Genomic DNA, 21,118 nt, shown 5'->3' on the forward strand with positions numbered 1-21,118 from the left:
ACTGAAAGGCTTAAACATTTCATTCCAAGGACTTGCACTAACACATTAGCAAAGACTGATAATAACTCACAGTGATCAATGTCCAGACTTTCCCACTCATTACGCTGCTTTGTTAACCATCAGAGTTCAGCTCCATAAGCCACGACGCTTTGCCTTGCTGGATGTAACATAGGAAACATAGCAGAGACGAAAGAGAAAGTATTTAAGAAAGGACAACACCAATGAGTAATCATATCAATCATTATATCATAACAGCAATATTAAGTCAGAAACAACATAATAATTGGGTATTAAACCAATATACTCAAATACATTAGTCTGCATTGTCCCTTGAGAATCTAAAATTGACAATAAGCGCATTCTTTAATGGACTCAAAAAAAAGTCTGCTTTATCCAGACAAATGGACTGTTTCTACTATGTCATCCTGGTTAATGGATCCACTTAAATAAATGTGAAGCACACAGAAAAACAGAACAGCTAGCGACATCTAGAGTAACTTCAGTACATTTTCACAGGGCATGTAGAACAATAGCGATGAAAGTAAATGTTAATGGTATTAAGAATACTATAATATTACTTAATTTACATTTATACCCAATTATAACTCTTCTGAAGATACCAGCCAAGATGGACAAAAGCATGCGTGTGTTTAGATGTGTGACACACAATCCTATAAGCAGGATCAGTTACACCAATACTTCTAAAGTAAAAAAAAAAAAAAAAACTGGGTCATAACAGTACTTTCACTAAAGCACAGATTCGTGTCAAACTGATCTGTCACAAAGTGTTTAATAGGGCATCTTGTGTTTCGGTGCCACTGGAACATGCTGTTGGAAGTTGGGGCACATCCAATGACATTTAGTTTCATGTGCCACTGGAATCTGCACTGGGTTGTGAGGCATTTTCAGTGGCACATGGCACTTAAAGTTATGGCACAATAGGTATGAGAAGTTTGTTATTAAATTATTAAATCTAAAAAAAATTGGTGCTGTGTTCAGAATCGCGTACCCATTTGTTAATTCGTTCACTAAGCCTTATATAGTGTGTGGCAGTTGAGTGCACTATTTCAACAAGAAGACAGCTGGATCTGTCACAGAAACATGTGTGGAAAAATAATCATAATTATAATATCACATTAATTACTTTAACATTATTTTGTAATTATACATATGTCGGTGCTAGCTTTGGGGTGTCATTGTTATTCATGCAATTAATGTTAGTTTGGTTTGTTATGCTTAATTTAGTTTCTTAACCCTCTGGTGCTCTTCAGTCATTTTTGATGGCAAAATATTTACTTATTTTTTTTCTTCATCAGAATGGTACGAAACTTGGTAAAGATTTTGGCACTAGTGGAAACGTTTGGTACTGTACCCAAACAAAATCTCATTGAAAGTTTATTTTTTGAGATATGAACCTTAAATGTGGAACACAACTGTTTTAGATTTATGATGTTCGAGTAAAACATGTTATGGAAAATATATATGTCATACAAAATTTGAAAATAGTATTTTTGTGCATTTGTCAAAACAATGACCTTAAACTTTTATAACTTTTTAGAATTTTACTTTTTTTTTCCACTATCAATAATTTGCTAAGTGTCTTCTTTAAAAAGAGACACAATTTCAGTCTGCACTCCAAAGAAATCAAGATTTACAGCAGTTTCAGTTTGAAATTTCATTTTCGGTCTACGCTCAAAAAGTGGTAAACAGGTAATATGGATAAAAAAAACCTACTGTATAAATAATTTAGTACCATAAAAAAACAAGTTAAAAACATTATACTTTGTACATAGTACATTCATTTCATTGAAAAAAAGGTATTGACTGCCATGCAAGGAGCGCCAGTGTCACGCCCTTGGACTGTTGTGTGTTTTCTCTCCCCATGTGCTCCGTGACCCAGTTCCTACAGTGTCTAATTAGTAAGTCTGTGCACCTGTGTTCCTCCCAGTTCCCTTGTTATGTCATGTAGAAGAGTTCCTGTCTGTGCATTTCTCATTTGTCGGGGTCTACATGTTATATTGCTACGCGTGTCATTCTTCGTTCCTGTAGATTTACCCATGTCTGATCATTAAAAGACTGTTAAATGCTTCTCGGTGTCTCCTGCGTTCCTTCCGGCAGCAAATTGTGACAACCAGAGGGTTTTAAAAAAGTGGCAACAAGAATAAACACATTAACAAGTGTAGGCCTACATTATTGTTAGGGCTACAACGAGTGTTTGAAAATCAGCGAGGTCTGAGGTGGGATGTCAAGAACTGTACTGTAATTATACCTACAATAAATGCAAGCCAACTACATATGTTACATGTGTTGTCTTGTGTGGGATTGTTCAGTGGTTCCCCTTGATTAGTATCCCCAGGTGTCTTGTTATTTTGATTAGCCCCCTGTGTATACAGTCCTTGTGTTTCTTTAGTTTTTTGTCAGGAATGTAATGTAATGGTGCCTGCATGTGTATAATGGTGCCACACCCTGCATCCAGGTCCATGTCTGCTTGCTTTACCTTCCACACATTACACACTTAAACACAGACAGATATATAGCTGTTCGTGAAAGTTATTTGAATTAGCCTAATACAAAATTATGACAATTTACAGACAATGTACAAACTATTTGCTCCTATTAAGGCCTAACAGACTACATGACATTATTTTAAATGTTTAATATTTTATTTTATTAATACAACAGATGATGTGTTTTCACTGAAGCGAGAGCCGTTACACGACCAGGGGCAGCGTTTCCGTATGGCAGAGTACGGCAGTTGCCATACCCTAGCCCAGTCAGGTGTGCCGTGAAAAATTATCCAAAATTCATATCTCTATTGTAATTCGTTATTATTATTTTAAATCAGAGGGTTTTACAAATATTTAACCATTGATAAGTATTACAAAGAGCTTGTCAGTTAAATTTCGTAACGCCATTGGATCCTCAAGCTCTCAGCAAAACCTCGTAACTTCACCCCGACTCCATTCAGATTGACGCGCCGCGCAGAGCCTGGAGGATACAGCTACATCTCCACTTTTTCGCAAACCGTAAGAATCCACCCGCCGGCCCTAAAAGCGGAATCCAGCGGCCTGGTCGAAGGTTTAATGCGTGTTCGGTCTTGTACTTGGGCCTCTGAATTAATCAGGATTTAGTTTAATTTTAGTCTAGCTCCGTGTTCAATCTGACTCCAATTTCAAGTGATCATTAAATGTAGGCAATATTTCTAATTAAAAACTTATCACAGATATCGATTGTATATTCATTTAGATATTTGATTATTCTGGAAATCTCATACTTTCGATTATTCGTTCATTAACGACCCAGTGTCGCTTAGTAATTCACTTGGCCAACAGCTCTGATCTTACTCGGAGGATACAGGGTGATTGTAATACCTTTAAATAGGCTGCACCCAGCTAGCACATAACAAAAAGTGTATTTTTTCTATCACCACGAAAAACTGGAACTTGCTATGTCAGTGACAGACAGAAATCAGAAGATCCCTAATGATGAGCCCCCGCTTCACTCATTGGTGCTTCAGGAAACACCAGACTACTAATCTAGAAATAATCATGATTTCAGAAGAGATCAGAATAAATCAAATATAACAATTTATTATTAGTCAGGTAAAATTGTATCATGCCAATTACATAATGAAACAATTAGAAAACAATTTAGAAAGGATAATGCAATTGTGAATCACATTGTAGCCGCGTGGCAACCCTGCTCCTGCACATAGATACTGTAGCTATATGGGGAATAGCCATGTGTTCCACAAGAGACAAACAAATGTAACAGTCACACATGTAACAGTTATCCTAATTTTAACACAAGGTTCATGGTCTAGAATGCATAGCATCTATACAACCTTTTACCTAAGCATTTCAAAGAACACTTACAGCAAAGCAGTCGTGTTTTAAAGAATAAACTTAACTAGCCTATGAGCACATTTAGTAGCACAAACAACTACTGTATACAATGTGTTCTATGGGCACAATGTGTTCAACACAATTACATTTTTGAATAAAAACTAAATGCATACCTGACAGCAGCGAGACACACAGCAGTATGTGAGCTCTAGTGCAGAGCTCCAGATTCACATAAGCTGCAGGGGTTTTCTGACTACAGAATCCCTCAGTAATGTTTTGTCACTTCCCTTGTATAGGCTACCCAAACCAAAAACAAAGAAATCTTCAAATCAGTTGTAAAAACATAAAAGACCTTTTGGTTACTTAGGTTCTTGTGACCCAGGGTCACACCTGGCTGGAGATAGATAAACATTCTCACAGACCCTGAGGCAGACACACCCTCAGCAGCAGAACAGAATTCTTCCAAAGTTTTCAGTCTTTCTCATAAGTGACTACTGTAAAATTGAGACCAATTTACCAATCGCACAGAGACCTTTAGAACGATACCAAACATGAAGGGGAAAAACAACAGGTTCACAAGATACATGATATGTGGTATACATATTGTTAATGAACTTTGAGTGAAACCTTTTGGGGGAAAAGAGGGAGAGGCAGAGAGGGCAGGGGTAGAAGGGGGTCGTAAATGAGCAAGGAGAGAGGTGTTGTTTGCCCTCTTTGGAGATCCAGATTAGTTTTATGGTTTGGCTGCATGGCATCTGTTTTGTGTGAGTTCTTGACGTGTGTGAGTGTTACGTTCCCTGGGAGTTGCTGTTTTTGTTTTTATTTTTTCTTGTTACTTGTGTTTTCTTTTTCCCCAACTCCTAGGTTTCCGCTTAGTGGATGACTCACCGCCAATCATTATTAGGGTGTTCCATACTGCGACGAATCAGCTGACGGCCCTTGGCTTTAAAAGCTTCCGGTGCGCTCTGCCTGGGAGGCGAGGGCTGCGCAGTGAGCGCTGTTGGGGTGTGTAGTGAGACTTTTTGGCTGTGCTCTGAGCGAAGAGCCTGTGTGAGCTCCCGGGCATCAGCGTGTGTGTTTTCGATTTGTTTGAGTTGTGCCTCACTCCTGTGTATCTTCTCGTTCTCGAGTTGCTCAGTATGACTTTCATGTCTTACAACTATGTGCCGAATTGATGGTGAGCTTATTGAGTTTTCTCGTTCTCTAGGTGGGAGATGAGGGTAGGTAAGCTTAGTTGTAGGTTACATCTCTTGCACGTAGTGAAACCGTGTTAGATACCCTAGTCAGTGGGTGAGCGCCTCTTGTGTATTTCTTTCCGTTTTAGTTAGTGTAGGGTATTTAGGGCGTCGCCTACGCCGAAGCTTTCGTGTTTTTGTTTCATATTTTTATTTTGTTAGGATAGGTTAGTGGGTTTGGGAGTTTAGTGTAGCCTTGTTTGGTTTTGTTTCTTTGTTGATTTAGGCGCCACTCTATCATGTCTCTCCCTTTTTGTTGATTGGTTTGTATTACACTTTTTATTTTCGGCACTGTAAATATGCACACGCGCTGCTGGTGCGTTTCTGGACAGCTACGTGAATAAGTTGCTGCCTTCTGCCATTTGTAGAATAAATTACTGCCTTTTTGCCATATGCTGTCGTCGTGGCTGTTTTTTTCTGCTCTCCTCTCCATTCATCGAATTCATTTGTTTTTAAATGTTGCGGACCAATTCCCTAGATCTCAAAAGGACCGTAACATTTAGTGGGAGCTTGTCCGGGATCTTTTAACCCACCAGAAGTAGTTATTTGACTGTCTGATGTTGGGGAGGACGGCAGAATGATTTTAAGAAGTAAGTAACTTTCTTGTAAAGGAATGAACCCATTTGAGCAGGTGGTTGGTGAACCGTGTTGGGCAGCGTTTGAGAAGCCACGATGGCTGATTTCATTTTGGAAACATTTCTTAATGCACCTTCAGTTGAACAAATTGATAGATGTCGCAAGGATGATTTGTTGCGCATCGCTGCACATTATCAGATTGCTGTTTCAAAGCAACAATTAAAAAGGGAAATTAAAAGTGCTGTTTTACAAAGGTTGGTGGAATTAAGGATCGTGATGTTACATACAGCAAGAGAGGAGGATTCACTCAGTTCAGACACTCGCCCATCAGCTGGTAAGGAGAAGCAGAGTGGAGGGGCCGAAGTGGAGGATTCCAAAGCTAAGGCTTCTCTGCCGCCCTTCGAACCTTTTTCTCCGGCTTCTGTGGAGTCCGGAGGTGATGTGAGGCTTAAAATTTGGTTGGCACGAGTGCAAATCGAAGCCCGTGCACGGGCGGAGGAATGTCAAGCTGAGATGAATTTAAGGCTCGAGATTCACAGGCTGGAAATTGCGGCGGCGAAGGAGATTAAGCTGCGTGAGTTGGAGCTTAATACTGCAAAAGTTCAGCCTGGTCTGGTAATGATACTGGGGAAAATCGCTGATCCTTCGACTGAAGTTAAACCACCAGAAAAAACTGTGTAAGTAAGCACATTTCTCTTGTTCCACTATTTCGGGAATCTGAAATCGATTCTTATTTTGGTGTATTTGAACGTATTGCGTCCGCATTAAATTGGTCCAAGGAAATCTAGCCGTTGTTTTTACAATGTAAATTAACCGGTAAAGCTCAAGACGTTTGTGCAAGTTTGTCCTTAGAGGATAGTTTGAATTACGATACGGTGAAAGTAGCAATTTTGTGCCTGAATCTTACCGGCAACGATTTAGGAAACATAAAAAGACCTCAAATCAAACGTTTATCGAGTTTGCGAGAGAGAAGGGCATTTTATTCGATAAGTGGTTGACGTCCAGTAAAGCAGCGGATTTTGGGGCATTGCGTGAATTAGTTCTTTTAGAAGAATTCAAAAATTGTGTGCCGGAGCGGATTGTTGTTTATTTGAGTGAACAGAAAGTGACGTCTTTGTCTCAAGCGTCAGTTCTCGCGGATGAATTTGCTTTAACCCATAAAAGTGCGTTTGTTCCTGTCCGTTCGGAAAAGACGGAAACTGACTTCATGCTTATGGCTGACCAATCACATGCTAGACAGAGTGTTCCGAAATTGAAAGAAGACAGGAAGTGTTTTTATTGTCATAAGTCCGGGCACTTGATTGCTGACTGTATCACGTTAAGGAAGAGGCAGCAAAGTTTCACAAAGAAAAGTGTTGGGTTTGTGAAAAGAGTCCCGGCTATGGAGGTTGGGGTTAGTGAAAAACCGGAGGCCAGTTATGATCCTTTTATTTTTGAAGGGTTGATTTCAATGTCAGATAATCATGCTGGACAAGTTAAGGTTAGAATGTTGCGTGATACAGGCACAAGCCAATCCTTCGTAGTAGCAGGTGTACTGCCGTTTTCAGAGCAGACTTATTCTGGCAGTAATGTCCTCGTGCAGGGAATCGAGATGGGCTTGGTTAAAGTTCCATTGCACAAGATATACCTGCAGTCGGAGTTGTGTACAGGATTGGTGCAGGTCGGTGTACGTGAAGAACTGCCTGTCAAAGGGATAGATTTCCTTTTGGGGAATGATTTAGCTGGCGGAAAAGTTTTCCCTGTGTTGGAGATGCTTGATAGGCCTGTGTTGTCTGATCAACCAGGGTTAACCGAATCAAATACAGGAATTTTCCCTGCATGCGCAGTTACATGGGCTCAGGCTCGCAAAAAGGATGCCTTTGATTTGGCTTCTACTTTTGTCTCGCCTATCTTTACTGCTGAGGAGGATATCCCAGAATTTGATGCGAGTAAGCTAGTTGAAAATTTAGACTCTTCGAGTTCGAATTGTCTAAAGCTACCAGTGTCCCGAGAGAAAATAATCTCTGCCCAATAAGATGATGGGACTTTGCGGAATTGTTTTTCGGTAGTGGTTCCTTTAGAAGAGGCACGGAAACTAAAATTTGCATATTTTGTTGAGAACGGACTTTTAATGCGTAAGTGGTGTGCAGACACGGCAGATAACACTGAGTGGAATGTGGTTTATCAGATAGTTATTCCTTCCGGTTATCGACAGCAAGTCTTATCGTTAGCTCACGACCATGATCTGTCAGGACATACTGGAATTAGAAAGACTTACAATCGAATTCTGAGACATTTCTTTTGGCCACGTCTTAAAACGGATGTTGCTCGCTTTTGTCGTACTTGCGCCACATGTCAGACGACTGGAAAGCCGAACCAGGTGATTCCTCCCACTCCACTTATTCCTATTCCAACTATGGGGGAGCCGTTTGAACATGTAATTGTAGATTGTGTGGGCCCGTTGCCCAGAACTAAATTAGGGAATCAATTTTTGCTGACAGTCATGTGTGGCGCTACGCGTTTCCCCGAAGCTATTCCACTAAGGAAAATCACAGCGCCTTTTATTATTCGGGCACTGGTGAGATTCTTCTCTATGTTCGGACTGCCTAAGGTAGTACAGTCTGATCAGGGCACGAATTTTCTTTCTAAATCTTCACACAGGTATTGTCGACATTAAACATTTCCCATCGGGTCGCCAGCCCATACCATCCAGAGAGTCAAGGCGCACTGGAACGATTTCATCAGACCTTAAAAGCGATGCTAAGAAAGTACTGTTTAGATACAGGCAATGACTGGGATGAGGGAATACCTTTACTTCTATTTGCTGCCTGGGAGGCGAGACAAGAGAGTCTGGGGTTTAGTCCTGCGGAGTTGGTGTTTGGGCATACGGTAAGGGGACCACTGAAAGTGCTCAAAGAGAAGATCTTAAGTTTTGATTCCACCCCCAAAATGAATGTGCTGGAGTATGTAAGTAGATTCCGCGATCGACTGCATAAAGTGTGGTCTTTGGCAAATGAATCGCTGGTTACTGCACAAAAGAAAATGAAACAATGCTATGATCGCAAATCCGTACAGCGTAGTTTTCGTGTAGGTGATCAGGTGCTGGTGTTGTTACCAGTGGTAGGTTCTGCTTTGTCAGCACGTTTCTCTGGGCCCTATCAAGTGTTGAGGACATTTTCTGATGTTGATTATGTAATTGAGACTCCTGACCGAAAAAGAAAGTCTTGTGTGTGCCATGTGAACATGCTCAAAGCGTTTCATTCTAGAGAGGACTTGTAAGGAGATGTGATTGGCGGGGGTGAGAGGCAGGCACCTGAGTCGGTTCTTGTGGTGGTAGCCTGTAGTGACGTAAGTGCTACTCGGGATGTTGAGAATGAGGGGTTAGAGTTTTGACATGCTTATCAACAGTGTGCAAAGCTCAGAAATTCTGAAATGTTGGGTCATTTAGATTCATGTATATCTCATCTAACTAAACAGCAAAAATGTGATGTTAAGCAGCTGACTGATGATTTTCTCTGTCTTTTTAATGATGTTCCTTCTCGCACTACAGTGTTACACCATGATATTAATGTAAGTGATGCTGTCCCAATTAAACAACATGCCTATCGTGTGAATGTTACGAAGAGAGCTGTCATGAAGGCGGAGGTGGATTATCTTCTTGAAAACGGGCTTGCTGAACCGAGTAACAGTCCTTGGAGTTCTCCATGTCTGCTGGTGCCGAAGAGTGATGGTACAGCTAGGTTTTGTACGGATTACCATAAGGTAAATGCAGTTACTACACCAGACTGTTTTCCATTACCCCGCATGGAAGACTGCATCGACAACCTTGGGTCAGCCTGTTACGTCAGCAAACTCGACTTGCTTAAGGGGTATTGGCAAGTGCTGTTGACACCTCGCGCGTCTGAAATCTCAGCGTTTGTTACCCCAGACAACTTTTTACAATACTCCGTTATGGCGTTCGGGATGCGCAACGCTCCTGCAACGTTTCAACGTCTCATTAATATTGTGCTTGCGGACGTTCCAAATTGCAGTGCTTATCTGGATGACTAGGTAGTGTATTCTAATACTTGGGGAGGTCATGTTATTTCGCTACAAAGTGTGTTTTAACGGTTAGCTAAAGCTTTGTTAACTCTTAATTTAGCCAAATGTGAATTTGGGCAGGCTACTATTACTTATCTTGGTAAAAGAGTCGGCCAAGGGCAAGTGCGTCCGGTGGAGGCTAAAGTAACAGCCGTTGCCAATTTTCCGGTCCCTAAAACGAGATGTGAGCTCCGTCGTTTTTTGGGTATGGCTGGCTATTATCGCGGTTTCTGTAAGAACTTCTCCACGGTGACAAATCCTCTAACATCTCTACTTAGTATTTCTAGACCATTTTCGTGGAAAGATGAGTGTCAGCATGCTTTTGACTCAGTGAAGACACTGATGTGTAATGCCCCAGTGTTGGCTGCGCCCATTTTTGACACACTGTTCAAATTGGAGGTGGATGCCAGTGCCGTCGGTGCAGGGGCTGTACTTTTGCAAGAAGATCAGGATGGTATCGATCACCCGGTCTGTTATTTTTCGCGGAAGTTTAACAAGGCACAGTTAAATTACTCTACCATTGAAAAGGAAACTCTAGCATTGCTAATGGCCCTTCAGTACTTTGAGGTATATCTGGGGTCTAGCAGTTTGCCAATCATCGTGTTTACGGATCATAATCCTCTTGTTTTCTTGTCACGGATGCGTAATCAAAACCAACTCTTAATGCGATGGTCTTTGATTATTCAGGATTATCATCTAGAGATCAAACACAAAAAAGGTGTGGACAATGTATTGGCTGATGCTTTGTCTAGAGCTTAAAGTAGGGATGGAACAGCAGTTTTTTTCCCCTCCCTTTAACAAATATATATTTTATATATAGTTTGTTTTTAAGGGTGGGGGCGCTACACACCCCAACAGCTAAATGTTACGGTCCTTTTGAGATCTAGGGAATTAGTCCGCAACATTTAAAAACAAATGAATTCGATGAATGGAGAGGAGAGCAGAAAAAAACAGCCACGACGACAGCATATGGCAAAAAGGCAGTAATTTATTCTACAAATGGCAGAAGGCAGCAACTTATTCACGTAGCTGTCCAGAAACGCACCAGCAGCGCGTGTGCATATTTACAGTGCCGAAAATAAAAAGTGTAATACAAACCAACCAACAAAAAGGGAGAGACATGATAGAGTGGCGCCTAAATCAACAAAGAAACAAAACCAAACAAGGCTACACTAAACGCCCAAACCCACTAACCCATCCTAACAAAATAAAAATGTGAAACAAAAACACGAAAGCTTCGGCATAGGCGATGCCCTAAATACCCTACACTAACTAAAACGGAAAGAAATACACAAGAGGCGCTCACCCACTGACTAGTGTATCTAACATGGTCTCACTACGTGCAAGAGATGTAACCTACAACTAAGCTTACCTACCCTCATCTCCCACCTAGAGAACGAGAAAACTCAATAAGCTCACCATCAATTCGGCACATAGTTGTAAGACATGAAAGTCATACTGAGCAACTCGAGAACGAGAAGATACACAGGAGTGAGGCACAACTCAAACAAATCGAAAACACACACGCTGATGCCCGGGAGCTCACACAGGCTCTTCGCTCAGAGCACAGCCAAAAAGTCTCACTACACACCCCAACAGCGCTCACTGCGCTGCCCTCGCCTCCCAGGCAGAGCGCACCGGAAGCTTTTAAAGCCACGGGCCGTCAGCTGATTCGTCGCAGTATGGAACACCCTAATAATGATTGGCGGTGAGTCATTCACTCAGCGGAAACCTAGGAGTTGGGGAAAAAGAAAACACAAGTAACAAGAAAAAATAAAAACAAAAACATTCCAGATGTTTTGGATTCATGAGGAAATAATTTCACTCCTTACGCAATGCAAGGGTAAATAAATAGCTAACTGATGTTTGAATAGTACAGCATTTTCTTTACTCAAACACTATGTCTAAAGACTAATGTTTTTATATTTTAAGACTAACATATTGATACTAACACCCAAAAAACTTTCATTTTGATTTCATGGGAACTGTACCAACACTGACAACGCAGTGTTGTTTAACCCTCTGGGCCTCTTCCTTTGGGAGTCACACTTGGCTCCTTCGCGGTCAAAAGTGACCCAAGCCTCAAGAAGTAACTTTTGTTTTCAGGAAAATCAATCTAATACATTTTTGTTCAATAATATTTTTTTATTCTTATTTATAATTTTGAGGGAATTTCATGATACTATGCAATATTTATACAATTTTAATGAGCTATTTTTTCCATTAGAATTAATATACATTTTATTCATTTCCGTATCATTTTTTTAATAAATACAATATTTCACATTAAAATCACATTCCCATTTTTTGAAGTGAGAATTGTGCCATCTGTAGGCCTTAAAAAAAATAAAAACTTGTGTAATGTTGCGTAACCTCCTGTATCCCTATAACAATAGGGATTTTGGATTTTGGATTCCCATTGTTTTTAGACATAATTTCTTCATTTAATCAGGTTTTGCATTTAGATATATATTTAGGCATTCTAAAAGACTACGTTTTGTCAAGGTTTAGATATTTTACAGGGGTATTTAAGTACAGGAGTTAAAGCAAAACCTCAGCCAAACCGCATTCCACAGCCATACCTGTCACACACCCAGTTTAAGAGCAGTTTTTTTCTTGTAATTAGGAGCGCTTGTCCACTTAATAAAAATGTTTTTGGAGCACCTTCTGATCAATAATAAAAAATTCTGATCAGAACTTGGCCTCAACCTCAACCTTTATTTATAAAGCACTTTCAAAACCATAAAGATGGACCAAAGTGCTGTACACAAGCAGTATATAATAAAGATTAAAAAAAACATAAAACATTAAAGGGGTCATATGATGCTGCTAAAAAGAACATTATTTTGTGTATTTGGTGTAATGAAATGTGTTTATGCGGTTTAAAGTAAAAAAAAACCCACATTATTTCCCACATACTGTACATTATTGTTTCTCCTCTATGCCCCGCCTTTTTGAAACGCGTCGATTTTTACAAAGCTCATCGTTCTGAAAAAGCGAGGTGTGCTCTGATTGGCCAGCTATCCAGTGCGTTGTGATTGGCCGAATACCTCAAGCGTGAGTCGGAAATGTTACGCCCCTCACATACTGTTGATGCCGTGTCCCAGCCGGACCGACGAGACAACATTAAAACCCATTACAAACGAGGCATTTGTTGCATCCAGTGGGGACATAATTACTGATTATAATGACTTATACTGTCTTTTTACGCGTTGCATTGCATCGCGCCGCGTAAACATAAAACTCTGTCTGCATTTGTGATCAGAGAAATGACAAACAACAAGTGCTACTCTACACTGCTCAAAACTCACGTTTGAATCATCAGTGGCAAATCCTTTAAATGAAAACGTACTTACGTGAGTCCGAACAGCCGGTTTGTAGTCTAACGTTACTCTCCCAGGATCAGTAAACAGTCCTCCATAAAATGTGCTGCACACATCTGGATATTTGGGTTAAACTGTTCTGGAACAGTGTTGTAAATACAACTTAACCACTGATTTGTAGTCGTGTCCTCTTTTGGAAGATCAAACAAAGTAGTTTCGCTTTCACAACGAACACCCCAGCACCCTAGCGAAAGGGGAAGCCCCGGCTTAGCGTGCACTGAGGCCGGGATAGAATGAGCTGAGGCGGCGGAGTCAAGAACGGCACGCCCGGCGGATGCGACGAATGAGCGGCAACCACATGTGACGACCCCGGGCTGGACTCTGCTTCGTCCACGGTGAAAGTTGATGTATTCCCTCAGCGACCAGCACAGATAAGTTCTAGGCATGACGAAGTGGATATTGTCCTCTTTTGGAAGACCAAGCAAAGTAGTTTCGCTTTCACAACGAAGCACACAGCATCTTCACGACATGGCGGCAGCGGCAACAATACTACAGCAAGAATAAAAGTTACGCCTTCTTTCTTTGCGTGAACATTTGGGCGGCGTTATGCAAATCTTCCCACATAGTGAGGTAGACATGTGGGGGCGTGTTAGAACGAGTCGTTTTAGGTAGGCGTGGCTGACTCTGAACTTTTATAAAGAATTTCTCTTTGGATTTGAGACTTTAGTCTTTGCAACTTTACAGAACTTCTTTATGCACCAAGAGCTTGTAACACTCCAAAGAGAAAGGAAAAATTTAAATTGCATCATATGACCCCTTTAAAACAGGAACAAAACATAAAATAAAAGAGAAGTCATTCACAATTGTCCTGACCAATCAAATGCCGAAAGCCTGATAAAACAAGTAAGTCTTTAAGTCCTTTTTAAAAATGTCCATGCTTGATGAGGATTTTACAGATAATGGCAGAGCATCAGGCACATGCAGAGGGGGGTGCGATGGGTGCTTGAGGACCTGCATATGCCCCATTTCCCCTTGATGCCCAAAGTGCCTTTTTGTCAAGGCAATTTATTTTTATTTTTTTGTAATTAAACACCATTTTGTGGAGGTCTGCCAAATCTAACTATTAGTAAAATGAATGAATAATAATTTAGTCGTAAATAAAATTATCCACATGATGATGACCTTTCACCTGACGATCTCATCAGGGACTATCCCTCACGTTCAGACACCTTTAATGTAGCGCATGTCCAGGGTGCCTTCATAATGTCTGTGGCTGCCGGTAAGTGCAGTTCTCAGCGGAGCGGTGTGCTTGTATACTTATATTATTAAATTATTATTATTATACAAGAACTGCGTGAAGAGAGCATGCACAGCTGTTGTTTATATTGCAGTTTGTAGCCTGTGGAAGTAAGGTTAGCTGCAGCAAGGGGCTATAATATTTTTGTTCAATATTTTCCTAATGACAATTTTATGATCTGTTAATAAAGGCTACTACCAGCACCTTTTCCCCATTTTTATCACAGAATAAGGCAGTAAATTTATAGTTTCTAGAGGCTACTAAATATGTCAATCAGTACTGCATTATTTATAAAGTTTATTACCTGGAGATAACTTGAAAAACACACATCAACCGTATATTTTTGCAATTGTGTGTTTATTGTCTTCACGTTTTTTTCTGCTTTTTATTCAGCTCAGCCAAAGAGTATAGAAGACCAAGAGGCGAAACTCTGATGCTTTTTGGGTAACAGCCACTAGGTGGCGCTTCGGTAGCGCGGCCGCCATTTTGGGGTGAAAATTCCAACTTCACAACAGCACAGATATACAGAAATAGACAGAATAACAACGAAAGAGAGGTCAAAGTGGAATAAAAGAACGCAATGTTGGGCAATCCACTGCAAAAACTATCAGTGTGACAGTAAAAATCTTGCCTTTCATCATTTTCCCAAAGACCCTTACAGGTAATTATTCACAAAAGTGTAAAATATTGTGTGTTTTGAAGTGGGGATGTAGCGCTGTCTTAAGCACCTGCTAACCGAATATGTTGACATGCTTTAATGTTCAAAAAACACATTATTTTTTAAAATACTGTACAAATTATTGTAGGTCCTCTATGCCCCGCCTCTCAACAAAGCCCCCTCCTTTGACAAGCGCAGTCTGCTCTGATTGGCCAGCTGAACCAGTGCATTGTGATTGGCCGAACACCACAAGCACACGTCGGAAATGTAACGCCCCTTACCATATTCGCGAGCTTCAGCTTTCAAAGTAAATATCAAGACAGTTAATAATGTCGTTATTGGGGGCGTGTTTAAACGAGGCGTTTTAGGGGGGCGTGGACGAGTCAACTTTTATAAAGAATATCTCTTTGGGTTTGAGACTTTAGTCTTTGCAACTTCAGGGATCTTATCTATGCACGAACAGCTTGTAACACTCCAAAGAGAAAAGAACATTTGAAATTGCATCATATGACCCCTTTAATGAATTACCAAAAAATATTCATATCAAAGATCTATGTGGATAATAACGACTTTGAACAAAACCCACTTTTATCTTATTGAAAAAGTATATAAATTAGTGGTCATGATACAGGAATTTCTAACTTCAATATCTTCAATATCAATATCAAAGTACCCGTGAACCGGAAGTTGCAACTGACTTCAGTGTTGTGATGTGTTTGCAAGTGAAACAGAATATTGAATAAAGGGCGGGGTTTTATTGTGGTGCACCTCCACTCCACCTCTTGCTCATAGCAGATTCACGGTTGGATAGTGGTTTAGAATATCTGCTTGTTACATCTGACATCACTCTTCACTGCTTCTGGGTCCTAACGCTCTGCCAGACGCCCCCAAAAAACAACAAACTGTGCATATACACACTCATGATGTCATGTAATACTGAAAAGTTATAACCCTAACCATTATCTCCTTACTGAAATCCCAGATGGCCTGACAGTGATTCAGCAAAAATATTAGTGTCTGAGACACTGTGAGCACGGAGACTATAGTGTGCACAGCAAATGTTTAAATGCTTAGCTTAAATATGTAATATTAATTAAATAATGCTCATAAATGGCTGTTGAGATAGTATTCTCAAGTTAAATGAGTAGAGGCTTGGACCTGGAAACAGCAGTCCTTACGTCATGACTTAACAAGCGGATTCTCTCCAAGCTGTCAAACTGACGTCATCAGAGCCAGAACGTCATTCCAGAGCGGAAGCCAATTTTCAGTTTTTGACTAACGATTACGATGGCAGACAATTTTTTTTTCAGTGTATTGACTTGCACGGTTTAATTGTTCGCCACAAGACTAGTAATGTGCACTAAAAGTGCTGCCATATAGATTTTTTTTTTGTCCATCCATTTTTTCAAGGCAATCATTATTTCAAGCTTTGAAATTGGTTTAAACCAAGTCTTCTAAAAAGACACATGCGCTTTATATGACGAACAGATTTTAATATAGGCTTTTATTTAAATATTTTGTCAATTACCATTACAAAAATCTCCATCTTAAACATTTGCTCATTCTGTGTATTTGTGTCTTTAAAATAGGGCAACTTTGTTGCAAAAGCACAAGGAAGCTTGATTTCAAACTGAATTGAATTAGCAAAAAAAGACAAGTACACAGTCAGTAATAAAATTATAAAACAAATGACCTCAATTCAGTTGAGGAATTCGAAACATGACAACACTTAATTTTCATAAGCAGATTTTAGAGCCATATACAGTATGTTAGGCCTATTTATTTAGATAAATGGAACATCAGATGGCTTTGACCTGTGATGACTGTACAATGTAGTGATGCAGTTAGACAGACTAGGATATTTAAACTGGGGGTGGGGGGCTGGTTCACTTACGTCGGTGCTCGTGCTGGGGCTGGTGTTGTTTGGATGCCGATTTTGGAAAGTTTTTGCTGGGATGGGCATTTTAAAAAATCTGAAATTCGCTTTTGCACCATTATCTCCTTGTATTAAAGTTAATCTTGTTCGCATTCTGTATAGTTCATGCACTTACCCATTAGGCAAAGGTAGGCGACCGCCTTGGGCCCCCAAAAGCCAAGGGCCCCCTAAAATGCTTTTCATATAGGATATGCGCATTATGCGCGGACACGCGAACGTTTGCAGTTTACGGTGTTTATTACCACGACAACCGTCCGGCTGTACGCACTGTGAGTACCATGAGCGCTCAGACTGATCTGAGATTTGCCCCGCAAACATTTCGACTGAACCCATACCGTTAATTATGAATTTATCCGTCTTTTCAGCATATAAATATTACGTCAATATCTGCATAGAAATATTACGCCAAATAGAAGCAGAAAATCGTGCTATACGCAAAAGCGGTTATGAGAAGATGCCCCTATAGAGAGACGCAGGTCAGCTATCTCTCTATGGGTGAGATGTCCTCTAAGACTCCCTTCCTTGACATCTCGCTCGGATGCCAGGGCATACGCAGCAGCAGCAGGTCGGGCTGTCGCTTCATTGCACACGATGGTGATGCTCCAAGCATATCAGTCCAGGTCTGAGCCCGAACAACCCAGGGGTCCTAGCCCGTCTCAGTTTGAGGATCAGAGACTGGCACAGAAGGCTAGTGTCGCGGCTCGCGCTCCTCCCCCACCCACGGGTAAGGGTAGGAAGAATCACGGGTCAAAGGAAGGTGAATAAAAGACCTAAGGGATGTGATCCAGACAGGGCGTCAGTGCTTTTGTCCGGATCAGAGTGATACCTCAGTATCTACTCATTTCCTTACATCTGCCCTTATCTTCACCTTCCTAAATTCCCCCGTAACCACCATCTCTCCACCTGACTGAGGTTAGGTGGGAAATTTCCTGCATTATAGTCTCCTATACTGGACCTATTAGGTTTGGTTGGTTCTATGGCTTCATAGTGACCATCTTACTGATGGTCCGGTCTAGAGGCTTCTCCTGACAGAGCTCCGACGCGGGAGCCATGGTGGGTGAGTACGATCCATGTCTAAATATATGTATATATAAATATATGTATTTTGCTAATGAACTGGTGGTTGTGTGTATACCCTTCTGCTAGTTTCTTTGCAGTGTTTTGCAAGCCTTGAGCTCTACCCCAGGAGTCTGGCCCTAACAGGTAAGTATTTTGGGGTATGTAGCCTAGGCCTTTGGCCATAGGGAATAACGTCACTGACAGCCGTCTAACGTCCCAGGGGCGACTCCCATAGCAATATGGTAGAGTTGGTACTTAGTGCTCGCCATGGTTCTGGCTTGCACTCCCCTCAGCATGGTGGCAAGGGGATACCGTTCCCCATAGCGACCCCTAGAGGACGCAGTTCGAAGTTCCCATGAAAGGGAACGTCTCAGGTTACTTATGTAACCATGGTTCCCTGAGTAGAGAACAAGACACTGTGCCCTCTAGGTTTCTTGCCATGCTGCGGACACAAGCTTCAGACGAAGAAGTGAATGAGGTGTAGCTCCCGGCGCCTATTTATACTATAGTCGCACCGGTAGTGACGTCATGGCTGTCACCGGCCAACGAGTTGGTGTTTTTTCAATGTATGCTTCAGACACGGGTCACGACGAGGCGGTCCCCATAGCGACCCCTAGAGGACGCAGTGTCTCGTTCCCTACTCAGGGAACCATGGTTACATAAGTAACCTGAGACGTTTTCTGCGATTACATGACTGTGTTCTCATGTTACAATAAAGCGCTCGCCACATTTGCGCGGGAATGATTCAAATTATGCGGAATACCTGCAATCCCGCGCGGACGTTCAGACTCTGACAGGAGATGGATGCGTGTCAAACTCACTGTCGGAGAGGAGAGAGAGAGCAGCTTGTATCGGTGTATTTGGTATATACTGTGGAAAATGAGTAACGGAACAGTGTCAGATATTTCAGTATCGGTATCAAAATTAAGATATTTATGATTACACTACCATGTAGTTTGTTTCTCCAAACTTAGTGTCCATAAATTACGCTGAGCTCCCTCACTGTCAGATCAGGGCTGCGTTCAGCCCCGACAAAAACGTTTTTTTTAAACGGAAACGGTGGTGCGTTGAACACCCTGTTCTGATGAAGCAAGAGTTGCAGCTATGGCAGCTGAGAAGGCCATTCTTTGTGTTCTTTTTGAAGAATTTTCGGAGCCTGAGTATAATAAAATAAAAGAGAACATCCCAATCAAATGAAGGGATTTGTGGAAACTGTGGTTCCTAATTATTGTGATCCAACATTTGCCTCACATTTCAGGATGAAAAGACAAACATTTCAGGTGAAGGATAATCCACTTCTTACCTCCAAGACTGTGTTATGATCTATATGACCTTATTATTTTTATTGTGAGTATTAGGCGTATCATTATTGACACACCCACCAAACAAGAGAAAACGCATCTCAAACCCCGTTGCACACCGTTTCCAGGAAACATGTCATTCAAACCGGAAACCGTAGCAAAACGGTGCACACCGGTTTGAGTTTGAACTTGCCCCAGCTCTTCAGCTGCTGCAGCGGCGGCTTTTCCCGGTTCAGATATAAGGGCTGTTATTGGTCCGTTTACATCGGATATCTTTATTGGCTACTGAAGTGCCGTCAAATGTTTGAATATCAATTCGAATTGTGGGCGTACTCAGCAGTCTATGGTACTCGCTCAGTAACGAACTATGATTTAAAAGTAACGAAGTAGATTATTTTGCTTAATTTGTAGGCTCCTTAAGTACAAGTAAAAGTACAGCTTTAAAAAATATACTCAAAAAAGGTAACGAATTACAACTACTCACCTGAAAAAACTACTTAATTACAGTAACGCGAGTAGTTGTAATTCGTTACCTCCACCACTGTTTATATGGCTAAGTAACGAGCTTATGCAACTTTACACATTTATAATTACTTACTATATTATTATTTACCATTACGCCACTAGGTATGAAATATTGTACGTTTTAATCCCCTGGAATACACTACAAACATGATGATCTAGATTAAAACATGATGCATTGCTGTGTCTCTGTCATAATTAAATAATTAAACCATTTTGGAGAAAGTGGCTGTACGTGTTTTTTTAGTTTTTTAGTCAGTCTTCCTTTAACAGACATTAATATAAGACAATACTGCAAAAACTGTACTGTCAAGCGGTAATATTCCAGTTATATATTTATTGTCCAACATTCCTAATTTTTCTGTCATTAATTTAATTTCATATGTTGGTATTAATTCAGTGTTAATAATGCTAACACTTGAACTTAAAATATTTTCAACCAAAACTGACATGGTTTCTAGAGAGCAAAAGGTTTTGTGAAAAAAGGGAAGACTTTAAAATAAAATCTGTAAAATAAACTGTTAAAAGGATTTGATGATCACTAGTCTAGTGATTGTACGATATTGTTGTCATCGTTCAGGCTGTATTTCAGCTTTAATGTGCGGTTTTTTAAACAAAGCAGTTGATATTTGCCATAGCGGCAGCTAGAAGAAGCTAGTGGACTGCCGAGTCGCTTTCACCCCAAAATGGCGGAAGCGCAGGGCTGCTGCTGGGCGCCGTTGTTGCAATGGAACGTTCTATTGAGTTTCGCCTCTTGGTCTTCTTCAGCTACAGCGATAGCCGGATGCTCTTGTCCATATTAGGGTTTCCTGCACGTTTTAAGTCATTCCTTCTATGAGTCTGTTTTGGACTTTCTGCACGAGAGCGCCCTCCGGCTTCGAGTATGAATTAAACATACACTGCATGAGAGTGTTGAGCGCTCCAGATATTCACTTCTCATTTTGGATACGAATAAACCGTCAGGTCATGCATAGACTATCGATACTGTCTCTTTGAATTTAAATCTAGAAACCTCTACGTGAACACACCTGCCCTTATAAAGTGCGGGGGACGAAATTACATTTCTTTAAATTAAATATAAAAAATGCAGCTAACGTTCTACACACAGCAATATAAACAAAGGTGCCTGTTCTCTTTCGTTCTTGCTGCTTGATTGGGAAAAGTTTTTTTTTTTTTTTTATCTAAGTCTTAATGTTATCTGACTAAAAAAAACTAACTTAGATTGCCTTAAAAATAATTATCACGAAGACTTCCGGTATAGCGACTACTGATTAAATTACATAATATGGGTATTGGTGGAAGGATGT

At 40.8% G+C, this 21,118-nt stretch overlaps 1 protein-coding gene across 2 annotated transcripts in view; it reads right to left on the bottom strand.

Annotated features, from left to right (window-relative positions):
- Positions 1-21,118, bottom strand: part of LOC107548341 (uncharacterized) — a 40,892-nt gene that overhangs the window by 6,736 nt on the left and 13,038 nt on the right. For both annotated transcript variants that reach the window (XM_016228996.1, XM_016228995.1), the window contains exon 3: positions 71-157. In XM_016228996.1, the coding sequence (XP_016084482.1) occupies positions 71-100 (30 nt within the window). In that variant the 5' untranslated portion in view covers positions 101-157. The remainder of the gene's footprint in view (positions 1-70; positions 158-21,118) is intronic.

The sequence above is a fragment of the Sinocyclocheilus grahami genome, unplaced genomic scaffold (genome assembly GCF_001515645.1).
Source record: "Sinocyclocheilus grahami isolate Dianchi unplaced genomic scaffold, SAMN03320097.WGS_v1.1 scaffold346.1, whole genome shotgun sequence".
Lineage (NCBI taxonomy): Eukaryota > Metazoa > Chordata > Actinopteri > Cypriniformes > Cyprinidae > Sinocyclocheilus > Sinocyclocheilus grahami.